The sequence below is a fragment of the Pelobates fuscus genome, chromosome 9, assembly GCF_036172605.1.
Source record: "Pelobates fuscus isolate aPelFus1 chromosome 9, aPelFus1.pri, whole genome shotgun sequence".
NCBI lineage: Eukaryota > Metazoa > Chordata > Amphibia > Anura > Pelobatidae > Pelobates > Pelobates fuscus.
In genome coordinates this window covers 147579878-147600701 of record NC_086325.1, presented here as the reverse complement: position 1 = coordinate 147600701, position 20824 = coordinate 147579878, and the positions used below count along the sequence as shown (strand labels likewise).

The 20824-nt window shown below is 42.1% G+C and overlaps 1 protein-coding gene across 1 annotated transcript in view; it reads right to left on the bottom strand.

Annotated features, from left to right (window-relative positions):
• Positions 1–20824, bottom strand: part of LOC134573693 (protein Niban 2-like) — an 85007-nt gene that overhangs the window by 20987 nt on the left and 43196 nt on the right. The window contains exon 4 of the mRNA XM_063433475.1: positions 239–369. Within this exon, the coding sequence (XP_063289545.1) occupies positions 239–369 (131 nt within the window). The remainder of the gene's footprint in view (positions 1–238; positions 370–20824) is intronic.

The following is a 20824-nucleotide window of genomic DNA, read 5'->3' as shown; positions in this document are numbered from 1 at the left end:
TTGATCAACTCTCTACTCCATCTCTTTATTGTCTATAGTCTACTATCCCAACACCCGTCTTTTAGTTCATCTATAACTCACAAAGCTCACTACCCTTTATTACCCATGTCTAGGTTTGTCTCCTGTCTATAACCAACCATCATTACGACCCCACACATCACAATGTGATAAAGATACCCGGCCTTCTCCCAATCTGCCTCTGTGGACTGCAAAGGTCAATATGGAGATTATGGTCTACCTTTCGATGCAGCAGTTGCGTCTGAGGACCACCGTTGCCTTCAATCTCAAAGCGCACACTATTGAAAAGTGCGACTCCATATTGCTCCTCGTATATCTTCCCGAATTCTGTCAGCAGTTTTCCTGCACGTTCTGAAAGACACACACAAAAAAAGGATGAGATCAGACACCAACTATTCACCATCCAAGAAGTTAAAGAAGGACATTACCCACAGCTCATTAATGTGTCAAGTCTCGTCGGACAGCTTCAGGACACAATGAGGATCTTGCTCTTCCCACACCACCTTGTAAGTTGTGCTACAGGCCGTTCACAAATTATACATATAGGGGTCTTTACCGTCTTTTCTATAAATCTCTTCAGTTCAGACCCATCTGTGCATAAACTTATATTAATGTAACTTACAAACTAAGAAAATGGCAACTCTTTAGGGTGAAAATACAACTCCTTTAGGCTGGCAAATCGACACAATTGTAGTCCTAAAACAGAAGTGTATCTAGGTTTTAGCCATGCCCGCTCTAAGCTTATCAAGCATGTGATCAGGAAAAGCAACTGCTATTCATCCCAGCAGAACTCCAAACTAGACAGTCATAAAAAAAAACAACACGTTACTTCTTTGACCACAATCATTACTGCCAATAACACCAGACATTCCATAGACAGGTGGATAATTAATGATTCAACGCAACTGGGAAGCAAGCTCAGAGAATACAGAGTTATGCTGACTTCAGTTGTCAGATGATTTCCCCTAATCGTGCTTTGAAACGCAGCCTGCAATGATTCAGTGAAATGGTAAGAAAATTATGAACGGGGTATGGGATGCAGGTTCCTAAACCCCCCCATACCCGCCCAATTCTTATGGTAGTGATGGACATGATTCACTGCTAGAAAAACAAAGACGAGTCACAGGGAATGAAAATTGGTGCCAAGTCAGAGAAAAAATAAGTATGTTAAGCGGTCAAAGAGTTGAGCATTACTGAATTTAGTGACATCAGATCTCCTTACTCATGGTTCCTCTACATCAGTTACGGCTAATACGTGTTGCCAAGTCTGTTTGTTTTACAATTTTGCATGATGGTCGTGCAACCTTCTGGGAAATGTGGTCCACAACAGCCGTTGTGCCAAAGATTTGCCATTGCAACCTACATGGCTATAAGTTCTTAAAATGGCATTAGCGCTTAGTGAAGACTTTTTAGTCTTCTGGAATTCTGAACTAAGACGCTCTAACACTTCAAGTCATCGAGAAGAAAAGGAAGGGTAAAAAAAAATATCACATGAGATTTAATTAGTAAAAGCAGGAGGAAATCAGACTTCAAGGCTTGAAAAACCACAGTCACCACTTTCATAGAAGCTACAGGCGCTATACTATGCAACTCATCGTGACGTCGCTTGCAGTTTCTAATTTAGGCCTCAATTTAATAATCTTTCTAATGGATTCAATACTGTTAGATAAAAGTTCCAAGTGATTTATCTACAAAAATTCACGTAGTTGTTAATGAGGATTTCTGCAGATAAATCACATGGAAGAGTTTTCTAACAGTATCGAAACATTTGGAAAGCTTATTAAATGAAGTCGTTCGTTAGAGTTCATGCATGTAATAAACTATATTAAATCCTATGGTCAAAGTAGCCTATTTAGCATGGTCACAGTGCATGGATGGTGATTTTAATCTTTAACTGGGATACTCTCCAAATTGTAGTCAATTTATATAATTTAAGTTATGGTGCATGGAGTTCCCTTCTGCCATCTTATGGTTCCGTGTTAAACCATTTTCACACGCTTTAACACTGACGCTTATTTACTAAAAAGTGAGAATTGCCAGGAATTCAAAGTGAGTTTAAAATTTAAAGGGGATACTCCGTACATATAAAGCATTTTAGCTTGCTGAAGTGCCCCAAGGTAGGAAGAGTGTGGCCTCTTTTCCCTACCTGCTCCAGGATCCGCACTGCCGCAGCAGTCTAACCCTACAACCACATTGGGACATGGACAACATACGGCTGTTTTACCTTGCAGAGTCACAGGATGTCGGCAAATGCTAATCTGACTGCGGCTGTCACCTGAAGTTACTGGGACTAGGAACCTCCTGATCATAGGCTCTACTGGGTGCCTTCTGTGTACTTATAATATTTATCATTTGGTTGCATTTTCATAATTGTAGGTGCCTTCTGCCTTCTGCTGTAGGAGAGTTTAGGGCCTACTATTGCCTGACTCTCCTACTGCAGTTTACGAACTCCCTCCCCCCCATATAGCATTTGGTTAAGCTATTCAATAACCAACTTAGTTTTCTGCCACTACCATGCTGATCGAAGTTTATTCAATTAAAAGTGTGACGATATCCATGCTCTCCTTTAAGTGTCCTCCAGAGGCCTAAGATCCCCAAGTTGTTGCATTGGTAGATTAAACCTCGGCCTTTGGCTACCCCTTTTCTGCAACAGAGTGCCTACCTGGGGGGTTTATACGTCACTTTGTGTCAAACACAATATTTAAACTAATTTTACATTTAGATTTTTTGTATTTATGTATTTATATTTAGTGTTGCCTTAGTCTAACGGCATAGTTCATGGATAGTCATAGTACCCCTAATTTGGCGGTTAGACTGTGTATATGTGCTAATTATACGGTTTTCTCGTATAATTACCTGTGCTACGGCTATTCTTTTATTCCACAAAGTGAGTTTTTCTATGTGCCAGTTGGATTTGACATTTATTGTATACGATTTTTATCGTTATGTAGCTGCATGCTGGTACTATTAAGCGTTTGTAACACGCCATCATCTAAAATATTACAGGTTGATTCATCACACAAAAAATACCGTTCAAAATAATTAAATTTTTTTTAGATTTTCAAAATCTGGCTAAAGACTTTGTTTACAAAACAGAGGATTGTGGTTTACACCTTACCCAATTATGTGTAGCAAAACAAACAGATATTTACAAACGCTGCAATTTCAGTCTGAATCCTGCAATGCAGCTGTCAATTTATCACAATTCTGTATTAGCCACGCCACCGGTTTAGAAGGGTGTAGTGTCATTTCGGGACCAGCATGTTCCAGACTTATAGTGAGGTATTTCCCACAATCCTTTGCAAGATTGTTTGGCCACTTTGCGATCTAACACCGATGTGCGAGAAGATTATGATCTTACGGGCTTGTTTTTTGCCTTACAAATAGACCCCTTGTGTATTTTAGCTAGTGGTTACCCACCTTAATGGATCTTTGCTAACGTTACACAAAACACTCATTGTCCATTTAGTGCTTCCCAACCGTTCTGCTCTCATTTGAAATAAACACAAACATGATTATATAATCTTATTTTGACTGTAAAATTCTTAGAAGCCGTACATAGTATATCTATGTATTCTACACACACTTGTACTACAGGTGAAACCATGGCAGATTACACTATTTTACAGAAAATACATATCAAATGCCTTATTGCAAAAGTTACAACTCCACTCTCCAAAAGCACAGCAATTCAGGATTATGTAATACGGTTTTAGAATTTCTGTACCGTGTACCCTTTTCACTTCGTTTTGTGAACAGAGAACCAGTATCTGCTGGCGCTATAAGCCTATCTGCGGTGCCTGATCCGAGGCTTTCTCTTTGAAGCCTTGGACCATTGAAGCCTTGGACCATCAGAGGAAGTGAAGGGGAAAAGCAGGCACCGTCATCCAGAGTTCGGTGTTAAACTTTTAACCATGAACAGTTTGTGTCCTAAAAGGTAAGGTAGTACCCGTGACCTCATCGCACTACAACAACTTAATTGTGATGAAGTTATGGTGCCCAAAGCGTCCCTTTAAATCTGACACGATTACAGCTCTCAAACAGGAATTGTGACTTTGGTAAGGAGTACAATGTCATACCTGTTGAAATCAGTTCTATAAAATTGCTTAATAAGCACTCACCTAGTAAACGTCGCCTTACAAGACAATAGGCAATTACATTATACAAAGGAATATTACTCGTTAAAGATGAAAACACTTCCTGTAGATGAATACTGCTTCATTGTTTGGTAGAATTACTGTCTAGATACAGTCTAATTTCGCTTCTGTCCCAACCATGTCAAAAACCAAACCAGTCTTTGGACTCTGCGGGTGGAGGTAAAGATAAATCACAATCCCTGGGAGGCAGAGATCTCAAACTGCATGGGAAAGCTAAAATCAGTTGTGCAATCGAGCAAGTGAAAAGTATTGATGGTGCTCTGTAGTCTTTTAAAGAATCCCCTGAGCGCCATAACAATTCAGCATCATTGCAAAAGTTATGATGAAGACATTATTGAACTTTATTCTTCATACATCATCCCTATAGTCTAAAAAATAAAACATTTTTAACTAATTTTTTTTTTATACATTCCTGTATTTATTTCAGAAAATGTGTTTTTCTTGCTTCTGACTAGTCTATTATTAAGAGATTCCGAGTTACAAAACTTCACCAAGATTTAATACTCCTCATCACTTTGCTATGTTCAAACTATAATGCCGTGATCGATTAGTCATCTTGAAAATTGTGTCACTTCCCCAAAAAATAATTCTGTGTACTGTACAAAGAGATTATGGAGTTTGTCTTGGGAGAGGATTTGCAAGATATACAAGTCATCACATCACAGTGTTCCTCTTTCGCATAGGTAAAGTCGACAGTCATTGCTAAGCAATTTAATAAACACCACTGATGAAAGAAGGAATTCCTAGTACTACCAAGACTCACCCCAAACCCACTGTGGGAAGAGACTACAGAAAAGGTTCTAACATTCCCCAAACACTGACTGTACAAATTAACTGATTGTAGGGCAGGGACGTTGCTAGCTTACAGAAACACCTGGGGCTTGAGGCCAATAACACAATTAAATGCATGTATGTTTTCACCACCATCTAGACCCCCTTGATTCCCTCTCATCCCCCCAAATATAGTAAAATCTTACTTTTATTCAAGTCTGCAGCTGCTGCCTCTCTGCATCTGATCTGCCTGCTTGCTTGACATAATCAGATGTAATTCTCTGAGCCAATCACAATATTTTCCCATTGAATAGGCTGAGACTGTCAAGGAGGCAGATCGGGCAGAGCCAGCACAAGATAAAAAAACAAAACAAAAAAAACTTGTCCTATCAGCATCTCCTCATAGAGATGCACTGAATCAATGCATCTCTATGAAGAAAGTTCAGTGTCTCCATGCAGATGGTGTGCAGTGTGCAGTACTGCCCCAGGAAGCACCTCTAGCACATCTGAGGAGTAGCCATTAGAGGTATCTCTAGGCTGTAATGTAAGCACTGCATTTTCTCTGAAAATACAGGGTTTACTGCAAAAAGCCTGAAGGGAATGAGTTTACTCACCAGAACAAATACAATAAGCTGTAGTTCTGGCGACTATAATGTCCCTTTAAGAATTCTACATAGAGTGCTTCACCCTCAAAGTCCCCCTTGCAATATGGAAGGAGAGTTCCAACACAATGGCTACATGGTCAAACATTAAGGTAAGCAACACACACCAACAAAGTTTGGTTAAAAGATGGGTGTTTGAATTAAACCATAACATTTTTATAAATTATATTATTACAGTTGGAAAACACAGTCTGTATAAACCTACACTAAAAACAACCACTAAGTGGAAAGAAAACAGTTGGGATTGAAGATTCGCAGTGCAGAGACTAAATGTGTTCAAACACATCCTCCCAACTTCTGCACATACCAACATGTCCACGGTACAGATCTAATGTTCCGTAATTAAAAGTATATGTTTGTTGCGGTCACCGGCCCGCCGAGCCTCACGGTCGTGCCCGACCGGCACGACCGCTCCGACTACACGAGCTTACCTGCTCGTCGGCGAGCCGGGAACCGCGCACGTAGTTCTTCCGGGCATCGCGCCCAGATCCAAGATGGCGCCGACCGCGTGGTCGCGTCTATTGCTAGCCCCGCCCCCGAGAATTATACCAACGTGTGCGTGACGTCACGACGTCAACGCACACGCACGTTTTGGGGTCAGAGGTCGCCCTCTGACCAATCATAGCCTAGAGAGGGGTATTTAAACCCCTAACTTTCCCCATTACTTTGCCATGTCGTGGTTTCAGTTTCCTGGTTTCCCGAGAGTGCTATTTCCGTGTTTCTGATTTCCTGGTATCCTGATCCTTGGCGTTTCCCTGGTTATTCTGATCTCTGGTTTCCCTGACTTGGCTTGTTTTATCTGTATTGAGTATTTTCTGGCTTCCTTGACCTCGGCTTTCCCTTTGACCATTCTCTGTCTCTAGCGTATTAGTCCGGCCATTCTAAGGTCCGGTTTACGCTCTATCCTATTAATTTCCTTTTCTTACTTATGTATATGTTTACATAGTTTCTGCGTGCTGGACCACATTACTAGTCGTGACATTACGACATGGCCATGGATCCTGCAGAACTATGCAAGCATATGATCGCATGTGAGAGTAGGGTGGAGGATATGGACCACAGGTTAGACCAATTTGCCCAGGCATTTCAGACCTTGCTCCAGAGGACTGCCTATTTAGAGGTTCCTCCGGTACCACCTGTGGTTCCGCCACCTTTAGTGGTTCCCGTACCACATAAACCACCGTCCATAACCTTGTCACCGCCCCCTCGCTATGGAGGTGATTCCAAGGAATTCAGAGGTTTTTTAAACCAAATTGAATACCACTTTGAGGCCTCCCCAGGTTCATTCCCAACAGATAGATCGAAAATTGGCTATCTGATGAACCAATTAACAGGAAAGGCCTTAACCTGGGCTAACCCCTTATGGGAAAGTGGTGACGCAGTAGCCCGTGATTACAATACTTTTCTTACGGCCTTTAAGGCTATGTTTGAACCTAAAGGCAGGGAGAAGAACGCTGCTAAAGCCCTTATGAGAATCAAGCAAGGCAGTCGTTCTGTAGCCGATTATGCAATAGAGTTCAGGACATTAGCATCTGAGGTTGATTGGACCAATAGTGGTCTGGTGGCTGCTTTCTCTGAGGGTCTAGCTGAGAGTATACAAGATGAGACTGCAGCTAGAGACCTTCCGGTTAATCTTAACGAGTTTATTGCATACATGATAGACATTGATAACCGGCTCAGAGAGAGAGAGAAAAACAAACAACGTAACAGACGTTCTAATTTGTCCATAGCCCCTCGTTTCTCTAACCCAGTGGTGAGTAGCCAAACTCCTCTTCCGGAACCTGAACCCATGCAATTGGGTAGCGCCAAACTCACTGAGGCAGAGAGACAACACAGACGTAACGAGGGGTTATGTATGTATTGTGGCAAGAAGGGACATCTAAGATCGTCATGCCCGGTTCGGCCGGAAAACTTGCACACCTAAGGCACGTACGGGGACCGACCTTAGGTGTGATGTATATGTCCCCTAAATTGACTAAGAACCGTTTCCTTGTCAAAGTAACCTTATCTTTCAAGAACACTACTGTTCAGTGTGAGGCTATGATTGACTCTGGGGCAGCGGAGAATTTCCTAGACAAAGAATTCTCTGCAAAACATCTCATGCCCTTAAGACATAAAGAGAAACCTATAGCAGTCGAGGCCATTGATGGAAGGCCTCTTACCCAGCCTTTCATCACACACGAAACTCTGCCAATCACTATTTCAGTGGGTATTCTCCATTCTGAAGAAATGACCTTTCAAATTATATCTTCACCTACAGTGCCGATAATACTCGGTTTTCCTTGGCTCCTGAAACACAATCCACGTTTGGATTGGATTGAAGGAGAGATTGTGAGTTGGGGTGAGAGATGCAAAGGTGTTTGCTTTAAGCAAATCCCACAACCTATTTGCACCATCAATGTTCCTGTTACACCTCCCTTGACCACACAAATTCCACAGCAGTATATGGATTTGAAAGAGGTATTTAACAAGGTCCAGTCAGAAGGGTTACCTCCTCATAGACCTTATGACTGTACTATAAACTTATTACCAGGGACTATGCCTCCCAAGGGAGGAGTCTATGCCTTGTCCCCCCAGGAAAATCTTTGTTTGGAGGAATATATTAAGGATGCTCTCAGAAAGGGTCATATCCGTAGGTCCTCCTCACCAGCCGGGGCTGGATTCTTCTTTGTCTCTAAAAAAGAAGGAGACCTACGCCCTTGTATTGATTATAGGGGTTTGAATAGGATTACCATTAAAAACGCCTACCCTATTCCCCTTATATCAGAGCTATTTGACAGATTGAAGGGAGCTCGAGTCTTTACCAAGCTCGATCTCCGAAGTGCATACAATCTAGTCAGGATTAAGGACGGTCACGAATGGAAGACCGCATTTAACACCAGAATGGGACATTACGAATACCTGGTTATGCCGTTTGGATTATGTAACGCTCCATCGGTATTCCAGGATTTTATTAACGATGTCCTAAGAGAGTACCTTCACATGTTCGTTCTAGTGTATTTGGACGACATTCTCATCTATTCCCCAGATCTAGAGACACATCACGATCATGTGAGAATTGTACTGAAAACCCTGTTACAAAACGGCCTTTACTGTAAACTGGAAAAATGCCAGTTTGACCAAACGGAGATACAATTCCTTGGATACGTTATATCTCCGTCTGGTTTCCAGATGGATCCTCGCAAACTGGAGGCAGTCTTACAGTGGCCATTACCCAAGGGCCTTAAAGCTACTCAACGCTTTATAGGTTTTGCAAATTACTACCGCAAATTCATAAGGGGATTTTCCTCCGTGATTTCCCCTATAACCAATTTAACAAAAAAAGGAGCAAATTGTATATCTTGGCCCAAAGAAGCAAGAGAGGCATTTGAACAATTAAAATTTTTATTTTCCTCAGCACCTGTCCTGACCCATCCTGATCCATCCAAACCATTTATCCTCGAGGTGGATGCATCAGAGACAGGAGTTGGAGCCATTCTGTCTCAAAGAGAAAGTCCTGATACGCCTTTACATCCCTGTGGATTTTACTCTCGCAAACTCACACCTGCAGAGAGGAATTACGACATAGGGAATAGGGAACTTTTGGCCATTGTACTTGCCCTTAAGGAATGGAGGCATCTCTTGGAAGGTTCCAAAGAGCCACTTTTGATCTTTACTGATCATAAGAATTTGGCTTATATTGGGGACGCTAAGAGACTGTCCTCTCGTCAGGCTAGGTGGTCATTGTTCCTCTCCCGATTCAATTTCGTAATTACGTACAGGCCTGGTACTAAAAACACCAAGGCAGATGCACTTTCTCGGCAGTTTGAGACAGATGAAGTACCAGAACAGGTGATATATCCTATTGTACCTCCGGAATGCCTCATTGCCACTACTGTTTCCGAAGTGTCTTCTCCACTCTTCTGTGCCATAATAGCAGATCAAACTCAGGCACCTGTGGGAAAACCTCCGGACAAACTGTATGTGTCACCTCAGTTTCGAAAGAAGGTACTAGATTTGTTCCATGACAACCTCACAGCGGGCCATCCTGGAGTCCATAAAACTCTCTCTGCCATCTCCCGGAGGTTTTGGTGGCCTGCTCTTAGAAACGATATCAAAGATTATGTTGGGGCATGTCAAATATGTGCCGTTTCTAAAGTTCCTCCTAGGTCACCTCCTGGACTGTTACAACCACTGCCCATACCTAGTGCTCCATGGACCCACTTGGCCATGGATTTCATTGTGGATCTACCCAGTTCTAACGGGTTTAATACAGTTCTTATGGTTATTGATAGATTCACGAAGATGGCACATTTCGTCCCACTTAAAAAATTACCATCTGCCCAAGATCTAGTTCAAATATTCTTGAGAGAGATCTTTCGGTTGCACGGTGTACCCAAAAACATAGTATCTGACAGAGGTACCCAGTTTGTTTCTAGGTTTTGGCGTTCCTTTTGCAAACAATTGGGCGTCGAACTCTCCTTTTCGTCAGCATATCACCCTCAAACAAATGGAGCAGCAGAGAGGGCGAATCAGTCTTTAGAAGCTTATTTACGTTGCTTTATAAATGCCAATCAATCTAACTGGTATGAGCTCTTACCCATGGCTGAGTTCGCCAGAAACAATGCCACTCATGAATCTTCTAATCACAGTCCATTCTTTGTTAATCAGGGTTATCACCCCACTGTTTTACCTTCTGCATTCTCAGACACAGATATCCCCGCTTTGAACACCCGTTTAGAATCGATTCATGATACCTGGGATTCCGTCCATTCAGCTCTGCAAAAAGCCTCATTCCGAGCAAAGGTCCAAGCTGACAAGAAACGGGGCGCTAATCCTGTCTATCTTCCAGGTGACAGGGTGTGGCTCTCCACAAGACATATCAAGCTTAAGGTCCCATCCATGAAATTTGCCCCTCAGTACATTGGTCCCTTTCGAGTTACCCAACGTATTAATCCAGTGACCTATTCTTTGGCACTACCGGCTCATATGAGAATAGCGAATACTTTCCATGTGTCTCTGCTCAAGCCCCTTACTTGCAATCGCTACACCAGGGTATCCACTCCTCCTCCACCCTTGGTAGTGGGTGATCAAGAAGAATACGAAGTCCATTCTATCATGGACTCCAAATTTTCCAGAGGTGTCTTGTCCTATCTCGTTGACTGGAAGGGTTATGGTCCCGAGGAACGTTGTTGGGTTCCTGCTGACCGGGTCCATGCGCCCCGTCTTATCCGGTCATTTCACAACCGCTTTCCTCTTAAGCCGGGTCCTTCCCGCCCGGTGCGCGGTCTTCGAGTGGGGGGTACTGTTGCGGTCACCGGCCCGCCGAGCCTCACGGTCGTACCCGACCGCTCCGACTACACGAGCTTACCTGCTCGTCGGCGAGCCGGGAACCGCGCACGTAGTTCTTCCGGGCATCGCGCCCAGATCCAAGATGGCGCCGACCGCGTGGTCGCGTCTATTGCTAGCCCCGCCCCCGAGAATTATACCAACGTGTGCGTGACGTCACGACGTCAACGCACACGCACGTTTTGGGGTCAGAGGTCGCCCTCTGACCAATCATAGCCTAGAGAGGGGTATTTAAACCCCTAACTTTCCCCATTACTTTGCCATGTCGTGGTTTCAGTTTCCTGGTTTCCTGAAAGTGCTGATTCTGTGTTTCTGATTTCCTGGTATCCTGATCCTTGGCGTTTCCCTGGTTATTCTGATCTCTGGTTTCCCTGACTTGGCTTGTTTTATCGGTATTGAGTATTTTCTGGCTTCCTTGACCTCGGCTTTCCCTTTGACCATTCTCTGTCTCTAGCGTATTAGTCCGGCCATTCTAAGGTCCGGTTTACGCTCTATCCTATTAATTTCCTTTTCTTACTTATGTATATGTTTACATAGTTTCTGCGTGCTGGACCACATTACTAGTCGTGACAATGTTACATGAAATGAATAGCAATGAGGGGCTTTTACAAAGTAAATGTACACAGTCTAAAGTGTTAGAACAAGAGTGGGCAATGGCCGACAGTTATCGGACAAATACAGAAGGAAAAAAATGGAGTAAAGGACTGACTTAAAAGACATCATGTTGGCGGCAATCTTTTTTTTTTTTTTTTTAAACTCCCAAAAACACGTAAGATCCAACAAGGTTACTGTTGCACAGTAAGATATATAGAGACTTGAAATTGTGGTAAACATCCCCCGTGGGGGGAGGGAACGGTTTCCGAACGTACTTTATTTTGGTTGTATGCCATCTGTTCGTCCAAAGCATTTTTATTTAAAGAAGAAACAAAATAAGGTTAAAGATTTGAAATTAAATAAAATTAAAAAAAAACAACACATTTTTCATAGGAAAATCATTTTTCATGGTTTAACTGCTCATGAAAGAGCAGATTATTGCTCAGTAGGTCCAGTCCAGGGGAGATCAAGAAGAGAGATCCGGTAAAAAATAAAAAATAAAATAAGTTTAACAATAATTCATAAAAAGGAACAAGTAGAGAATGCACACATTTATTCTTGTAATGTCCAAAACAGACGACTGCAGAGGTCCTCAGAGAATAAGGAATGGGTTCCTTCCCAAACCTGCAGGATCTCATTTTGGACCTCTAAGACATAAGACACCTAGACGCATTTCACGTTTCATTATAGTGGTACTTTTCAGGAGAATCGGCTCTCTGCGAACGATGCAGGTTTTTAACTCCTTTATTATGTACACAATAAGCTAGGCACTATATTCGTTGCATATTATTTTAGGTAATTTTATTCCAGCACACAGAGACAAAACTCTGCTTATTCTAGTCAGCTAAGCAGCTACAAGTTTAGAAGATTTAGTGTTTATTCCTATGTGTGGGAGTATACAAACACTAGCAGGTCTATATTTGTGCACAACAACATATATTGTATCTGTTTAGATAGTTATGGGAATTGCAGACCAACAGTAGCTGTAGGGCTAATGCTATATAGGTCTTGCCTCAAAAAATATGTTACTTAAGGGCCATAGGCATTATCACAGTCCTGCGCATAAAATTATAATGCTTTGATTGTCCCTGCAAATTAAGCCATGGCAGCTTAAAGGGACACTATAGTTACCAGAACAACTACAGCGTATTTTATTTGTTCTTGTGAGTAGAATCCTTCCTTTCAGGTTTTGTGCAGTAAACACTGTCTTTTCAGAAAAAAATGCAGTGCTTACATTACAGCCTAGTGATAACTCCACTGGCCAATCCTCAGATGGCTACTAGAGGTGCTTCCTGTGGCAGTGCTGCACACTGTGCAGTACTGACATTCCGTGTCTACACCCTCTGCATGGAGACACTGAATTTTCCTCATAGAGATGCATTGCTTTAATGGATCTCTAGGAGGAGATGCTGATTTGCCAGGACTGTGTTTGTCTTGTGCTGGCTCTGCCCCTGATCTGCCTCCTTAACAGTTTTCCAATGGGAAAGCATTGTTATTGGCTGAGAGAATCACTTCTGAGGATATCAGCCAAGCAGTCAGGTCAGAGGTAGAGCCAGCAGCAGACTGGAATAAAAGGGTATGATTTCTTTTACTATATTTACTCTAGTGAATAAAAAAAAAATAAAAAAAGAGTTTGACGTGGGAACATAAAAGGCACTGTAGGTGTGAGTCTGAGCTTGGCATTTGCAAAAAGCAATGGAACGGGCAGTGAGTCAGCTGATGCTGAAGAATTGAAAAAAGGAGTCTGGCAGCATCATGAAAGAAACGGTCCAGGAAAATGATATTTAGATATTACGTAAAAATGAGTCAACGCCAAATATGGATTAAGCTGAATCGTTTTATTAGGATAGTATATGTCATTTTTCAAAAACATCATGAAGTTCCTGGCTCCAACTCATTCGCAAACAACCCACCAGAGCCTGGCTGTTAGGCATTCCTGCTGACTGGAGTAGGCATGGTCAGTATATCAGTCCACTGTGGCTAGAATCACTTGTGGGATTGTGGTGCGAAGCTGTGTGCAGAGACGCGCACCGGCATAAGTAGGCAGGGTGCCAGACGTAGAGCCTCTGAGCCTGGTTTACCGCCTTTGGGCAGTTCCTCCAGCTGCAGTGGATGGTGCTTGCGCCCAAGCTGATTCAGGTTTTGTGGTCTTCCTAGTCGACGCGGCCACTTTGTCTCGTGGGACTGCAGGAATGCCCAGTCTCTGGAAGAAAAGCTCCGGATCCTCTGCTGAAGTGAGAGTAAGTTACCCGTCTCCGAGCACAGTCTGAAGGGAACCTTCCATTCCCCAGTGATATTTTAGCGAATGGTCTTGCAGCCTCCTCGCTACTGGAGCCAACCTCCTTTTCTCTGCTAGGACCATAAAGGGGATGTCCCCATAAATCGCCAGCGTGGTTCCCTCGTACCGTATGGTTCCAAGAACCCTGGAGCGGTTTGTGGCTCTCACTGCTATAGCTCTGGTGGTTGCAATCGTGTCTCATGGTGCTTCACTGGGTGCTGCAGCGGATTATCGCACTCTGAATGCAGAGGTTATCTGTGGGGGTTCTGTACATCCCTTAACTCCCATAGAGGTAATCAGACACTGGGTGTTTTTCAGCAGTGTATCATTTCCCCACTTATTCTGGGATGCTCCTTATACAAATATTACGGCGTCTATGCCTTGTCTCCAACGAGGTCACCGTGCGGCTCAATTGCTGAACCTGAGTGGCAAGTCCCTCAATTAGACTCTTGGCTTCTCGGATTTGATTTACTCTGGTAGCCTCTCTCCTCCACTGCTCTCACCTTATGGCGAATCACACCTATTTCGGCTTCTAGTACGTCCGCCTTCCAGACCTTCCTCAGGTCTATTAGGAGCGGTTTTAGGTCTCCTTTCGTCGAATGGGAAGAATCTTCTTCTGATTCGGAAGATTGGTACACTGCATCATGTCCCGGAGAGTCAGCAGGCTCCTCTCCCTCCTTGGAGTCCTCCGAAGCTTCCGGGCCTCCGGCGCCATCTTGGCGAGTTGCCGCGGTCTAGGCCTCTTGAAGGAGAGTCTTATATCTTGCAATCTGGGGACTTCTGGGCGTTGAGACTTTCTGTTTTTGCGCCCCATCGTGTCTCTTGGGGGCTGCAGGGGTCTCTTTGCTGGTTTGGCTCGTATATGTGTGGTTTTTGTTGCTGTTTCGTGGGGCCTGAACAGAGCTCCATGGAAAGACGTCTGGTGCGGTTAGTAGCTGGCCACCAATATTTGCCCACTTAACCAGAGTGTTTTTGGATCTCTTCAGTGGACAAAAGTTTCAGAGAAAGAATTTAAAACGTCCTTCAAATAAATCCCAGGTTTAATATAACATTATTTCCACTCCTACTGAACAGAAATAGCAGGTTTATTTTCAGCTCTGTTTGCTTTATATTATTTTTAAATCCGAATTTAGTTCGAGCAGGTTTTTGCCGCATTCTACCTCTGTGTGTACCACAGGGTGTGGACTCAATGGAGCCAGTTCCCAGCCTTGTGACTGTAGCACAATAGGCCTGTTATAATGTAAGAGTTACGTAATTTTGTTTTGATTGGTGATTTAGCTAATTTAACCCATATGGGTGTGAGCGCTTCTAGTGCCAGTTGCAGCCACATGGGAGACGTGGCAATGCCAGTGACACCTTCTAAAAAGTGGTAAAAGGGCAGGAGTCTTCGATGGAATGTGCCTGTTGGTTTCTGTGGTGACTGCTCCACTTTTAGTACTTTGCACCCTTATTCAGAAGATAAAACACTGATAAATCATCACACTCATTGTTTCCATGTATTAACATGGCATGTTATTTAGATGACAGCCATGATGGTATTTAGAAGCTAAACGCAGTCAGCTCTGACATCATGCTCAGCATCACATTGTTATCATACCAAAATTGTCCATTATGTACACGATCGGTTCTAGTCATTATGCAAATTTAAATAGCAGCCACTGGAAATAATCCAAAAGCCAGCAGTCAGCAAACAGGACATAGGATACAGTGCTGCTATACCAAATGAACCCCTAGATCACAGGGAGTAGAGTGGACATTGCTATAGGAACCATTGCTTTGTGGTCCTACCTCCCCAGCAATCCCTTTGTGAATACAATCGTTTGATACCTTAATATGCCCACCCATAACATTTAGTCCCCTAAGATTTAGAGATATAAATCCAAATATACATACAGTGGCTTAAAGGGATGATTAGGAAATAAATCAATTGCTGAAGTAGATGAGCAAGATCACCAGGGCTGTAAAAATAATAATATTATGACAACCCGTACGGAGAACGAACTATAGTCTATTCAACGATAATCCCAACAAAGTCGTTTTCCTGGCACTTCCTACAGTGCCCCCCTCCCTTGTGCCACCACTCCCGCGTGGCTGAAGAGGTTAAAACCCCTTCAGCTACTCCCCTGAATCCAGCGCTTGGTTAGGCCCCGCCCATGCCCCTCCCCACTGACGCCAGCCGGGGAGACCTAATGCGCATGCAGAGTTAGTGTCTCCCCATTGGAAAGCCTTAATCAATGCTTTCATATGAGGAAAATCTGACGCTGGAAGTCCTCATACAGAGCGTGAGGGCGTCCAGCATCAGATAATGGGCCCAATGTCCGTTTGGGTTCCGAAAGTTCCTCTGCTGGCTGTCTGGCAGACAGCCACTAGAGGAGGAGTTAACCCTGCAAGGTAATTATTGCAGTTTTTCAGAAACTGCAATAATTACCACTATTGGGTTAAGGGACATGGGACATTGCACCCAGACCACTTCAATCAGCTGAAGTGGTCTGGGTGCCTACAGTGTCCTTTTAAATGTCTTTCGAGTTGTAAATACATTGGAACCTAGGGGTTTGCATTAACTGGTGTCAGCTAGAATTTCTAACTGGAGGGGGGATAAAAAGTTATTCTTGAAAGGTACGTTTTGTTTTATATGAAAAACACCTATAGAAAAAACGTGATGCATCTGATTAGCTCTATATTGAGAAAAGCAGGGTAGCAACACTTTGGACAGTATATATTTTTTTTTGTCCTTTTCATTTTGCCATCTCTGTTTTTCAGATAAATATATTCACTTTTATAAAAACATAGTTTATTTTTTTTCTGTGCGAGTTTGTTTTTTTATCTAAATGTCTAATCCGGCGGCTCTAAAACACATTTAAATCATCTGGTAATTTAGTAAACAGTAGACGTGGGAATTTCCAACACTGAAGATAACACAAAACATTATAGACATTCCCATAAACAAGATGACAGCAAGTCTTCTGAATCCCTTGGAAAAATATACACCACTTCTGACTTATAAAGATAGATAATGCCCCTAAAACCAAGTATGTGTATGTATAATCTTAGCAAGGAATGTGTTCGTTATGTGAGGTCATTGCTGCTTAACATACCAAGTTCCAGAGATCGCATGTAATCGCTTATTTCATTTAAAGGGAAAATAACTGAGAAATGGCCTCTACTGGCGATGATCTGATCCAATGCTTCTCATAGAGGAGTATTGGGACCTAAGGCGCATGCGTGGGGAGCATACAAGTTTCCCCATAGAATGCAGGGCCTTCAAGGCTTTCCTATGAGCGATCGAGTCATGTGATAAGAGTTTTACAAGGAAGCATTGGGAGGCTGGTGTGCAGGTACAGAAATTGCCTTGCTACGCCAATCAGCATCAGCTGGTGCGCATGTACATCAATTGCCTTGCTACGCCAATCAGAGCTGCATTGACTCGTGGGAAGCATTCAGTAGCTCCAATCTGAGCGTGGAGACACCTAATGTTGGTATATTTGCAGGGCCTCAGCCAGGCAGTCCCTCTAGTGGCTGTCAAGAGTAACTGCCACTATTAGTGGCGTTAAATGTAAAGACTGCCCTTTTATTTATTTATTAGAAGAAAAAAAAGGCAGTGTTTGCATTGCCGAGCCTGCAGATACAGGCTCTTTGCCCCAGAACCACTACATTAAGCTATAGTGGTTCTGGTGCCTAGAGTGTTTCTTTAAGTTTACATCTTGAAAGAGCATTCATGTCTTACAGTAAACCGGTCATGACAGATTCAATATAAGTGAACTCTTTCCCTTAGGCAAAGATTTTATCACTTATCATAGAAATAAATTGGAAGCTCGTTTGAGCAGATTCCTCTTCAACCTGTTCCTCTAACATTTTGCAATGGTCTCATTTATTGTTAACATTTCATCCTTTTAGAATGTTGTAAAGCACTGTGGAATGCGTTGGATCTATATAAATGCCAATAATATTAAAATACATATTTATCTGATTTAATATTTTTTTTTTATATTAACCCTGCTTACCTATTAACTTGGTCTACTGAGACACCCACCTCCAGTCCGGCCTGCATCCCATTCACGATTTAATAAGACTGGACCTATTTGGGGACACTCAAACAATTCAACCCTCTCTTCTGACAATGCCATTTGAAACAGAGTTACATAAGTCACACTTTATACAGTGCTCTGGCAAGCATGAAAAGCAATCGCAAGGAGGCAACAGCAGCAATCACAATGCACACACTGCCAAAGAGCAGGAGAACCCCCTGTAGGTGGAGTTCTCCTGCTCTCATGTGTTAGTCAACAGTCATCAAATTTGTAGGACTTTAAATTGGATTCTAGCAAAGTAAAGTAGTCGTTAAATTATTTACTAAATTAGCCAAAAACACATTTGACGATCAACTTTTTAAACTATCTTTTAATAACGCATACAAAAATAATAACATCTTAGCGTAGGGTGTTTGGGGAACAGATTGTGATACTTAAAAAGGTTGTGTCCTGATTACTGTGCAATTGCAGTTCTAAACATCCGTCCAGTTTAATTTTTACAGGCTGTTTTGTTATGATGTAGCATCATTACATCACTGGCTCATAAAAGGTTACATTTCTCTAACGTGACATTTCTGCAGACATTTCAGCAGAGACTACAAAAATAATAAACTAAAGGGAAACGTAACTTGTTGGGGACGTGTCAACCAAATGATTGACACTTCTGTACAATGTATTGGGGGGGGTTGCCACTTCGCCAAAGAAGACGATTGCTCGGGTCCCTAGTGGTCCAGCATTGAATGTGTTCAGAAAGCAGTTAGACATTTCCAATGCTAGACTGTGGGAGCTTAAATCCAGAGCCAGAATTAAAAACAAAAAACAAAAACTACACAGAGCTACCAATTAACAAACACCCACAGGAAAGCAGCACATCAACATGTTAGACTGTGGTTAAATTTAAATTATATTTAGAAATATTACGGTGAATCTTCCTCTTTACAAGGCTAGTAGCAGGAGAAGAAAGGAAAAAAAAATCTAAACAAAAAAGATCAAAACAAGAAGAAAAAAAAATCTAAGATACACAAAAAAATATATATTTTTTGAGCATTTACCAGACGTAGACAGTTAAGTCAGACAGTTATCCCCGACCTCCCCCTACTCCTATTATTGTTAGCCCTTCCTATTTTGGTAGACTACATTTTCCTCACAATGTTACCATTTACATTGCTTTTGATGTCTGTCACCTTCTCTTGTATTGTTTTTTTTAGAAAAAGAAGCACCCAACAATTTACATTCCCCCCTCCCCATTTTTTTACATCTCATGGTCACACATGGCTGGTTTTTGTTTTCGATCCTGAAACCTTCCATATTACAACTCTTCAGTACAAGATTAGCATTCGTTGGTGGAGTGAGATCTAGTATTAGCTACATTCTCCTTGCTGTATCAGACCACCCATGTTTTCAGGAGAGCACTTTATTGACCTGTAGGAGGACGACAATGGGGGAAGGTACCTGAAGCATTGACAGGATATTTTCTACCTACCAGTAGGTCCGTGATAAATAGGTTGTTAAATTATGTTTAATATCCAGTCTTTGCAATAAAGAGAAAAAAAAAATACTAAGTCACACGTAGCTTAGCGCTACCCAAGTCTTTCCCTTTCAAGATGAAATTATAGACCTTGAGTTGAACGTGATCAGCTGCCCCTGCTTCCAAAAATTGTCATTGCACTGTATTCACTATATTTGAACCACAGAAAATGCCAACTAATGCCAAGGTCTTGGGTAAAAAATTACCTTGCACGGTGACCTACAGATTCTGACATGCAATCTGCGACACAACAGGAATGCAGGGAGATTGTAAGCACAAAATAAACCGAAGGGCCTTTATGGTATGGACTGATATGGTTTGCTAAATAAAATTATCTGTACGTTAACAATATATTATCTAAATCGAAACTTACCGTGGCGAATTTGTCCACACTCTTTATATTTACAGACATTACTGTGTCAACAATTTAACAAAAAGTTAAAAAAATGAAAGTAAATGTTCAAGCAGTACGTCAAAAAAAAAAAAAAAAAAACACACCGGTGACATCTGATTGCATATTGTCCCGAGTCAGGAAGAAGGTATGTATAATTAACCCTCCTACATCCCCAGTCTTCTAGAAGCTGTGTCATCTTGTAACTCTTGCAAAAACGTTTGACTATAAAATGTCCAAAAAGACTCGATAGGCACACACTGCACATTAAGAGTAAAGACATCTATTCCCATTAACAGACACAGTGAGTGATGTCAGGTAAACAGAAGCCACATACAGCAAGTGAAACATGATTAAAGTTTTGCCAATTGACAAGTTTTCCCCAAACATTGTCACATACGCAAGATGTATATCGTTTGATTGCTCTTGAAGAACTCATAGGTTACTGTGCCGATTTAAAGTTGCTCATTTGAAGCAATTTCCAAGGACCTGCTCGCTCCTCCACAGTTTCCCCCAAATCATCCAGGCAGTTCCTAAAATCCCGTGCCCAAATCCTGGTCCTCCTATTGGTTTCAATGCTAGCACAGTGTGATTTTATATGATGGTCTTCTACCATCGCAAAAGCTTGTTCCCCAGATGTTTTGTCATTCTAAATGCTGGCAAAGCATCATGGAAGTTCACGGGAGTGTAGGGGTCTCCATTAGATTAATTTTTAGGTGCTGACAATCATAATTTGCTTTGCAGGAGTTTATGGGAATGCTTCCAAATGTACGTTTCCTGGTTCTACTTTGAAGCGTTTTGCAATGGTGGAAGAAGATTTTGCATATTTCGAAGAAGAAGGAGAAAATTAGCTGTTGACACTATGCCAAAACTGAAAAGTCATAATGATATAATCAGATGCATTCTTGAAATATAATGCCTGGAGAGTCCCTCTAAGCAAATGAGGATGAAAGTCTTCCTGCCATCCTAGTTTATTTTGCTCCGACTCTTATTCAAGAAAAAGAATAAGTTTATATTTTTAGCACTGGAAATTTATTTTTTTATAATTTTGTAAAAAAAAAAAATCACCTGC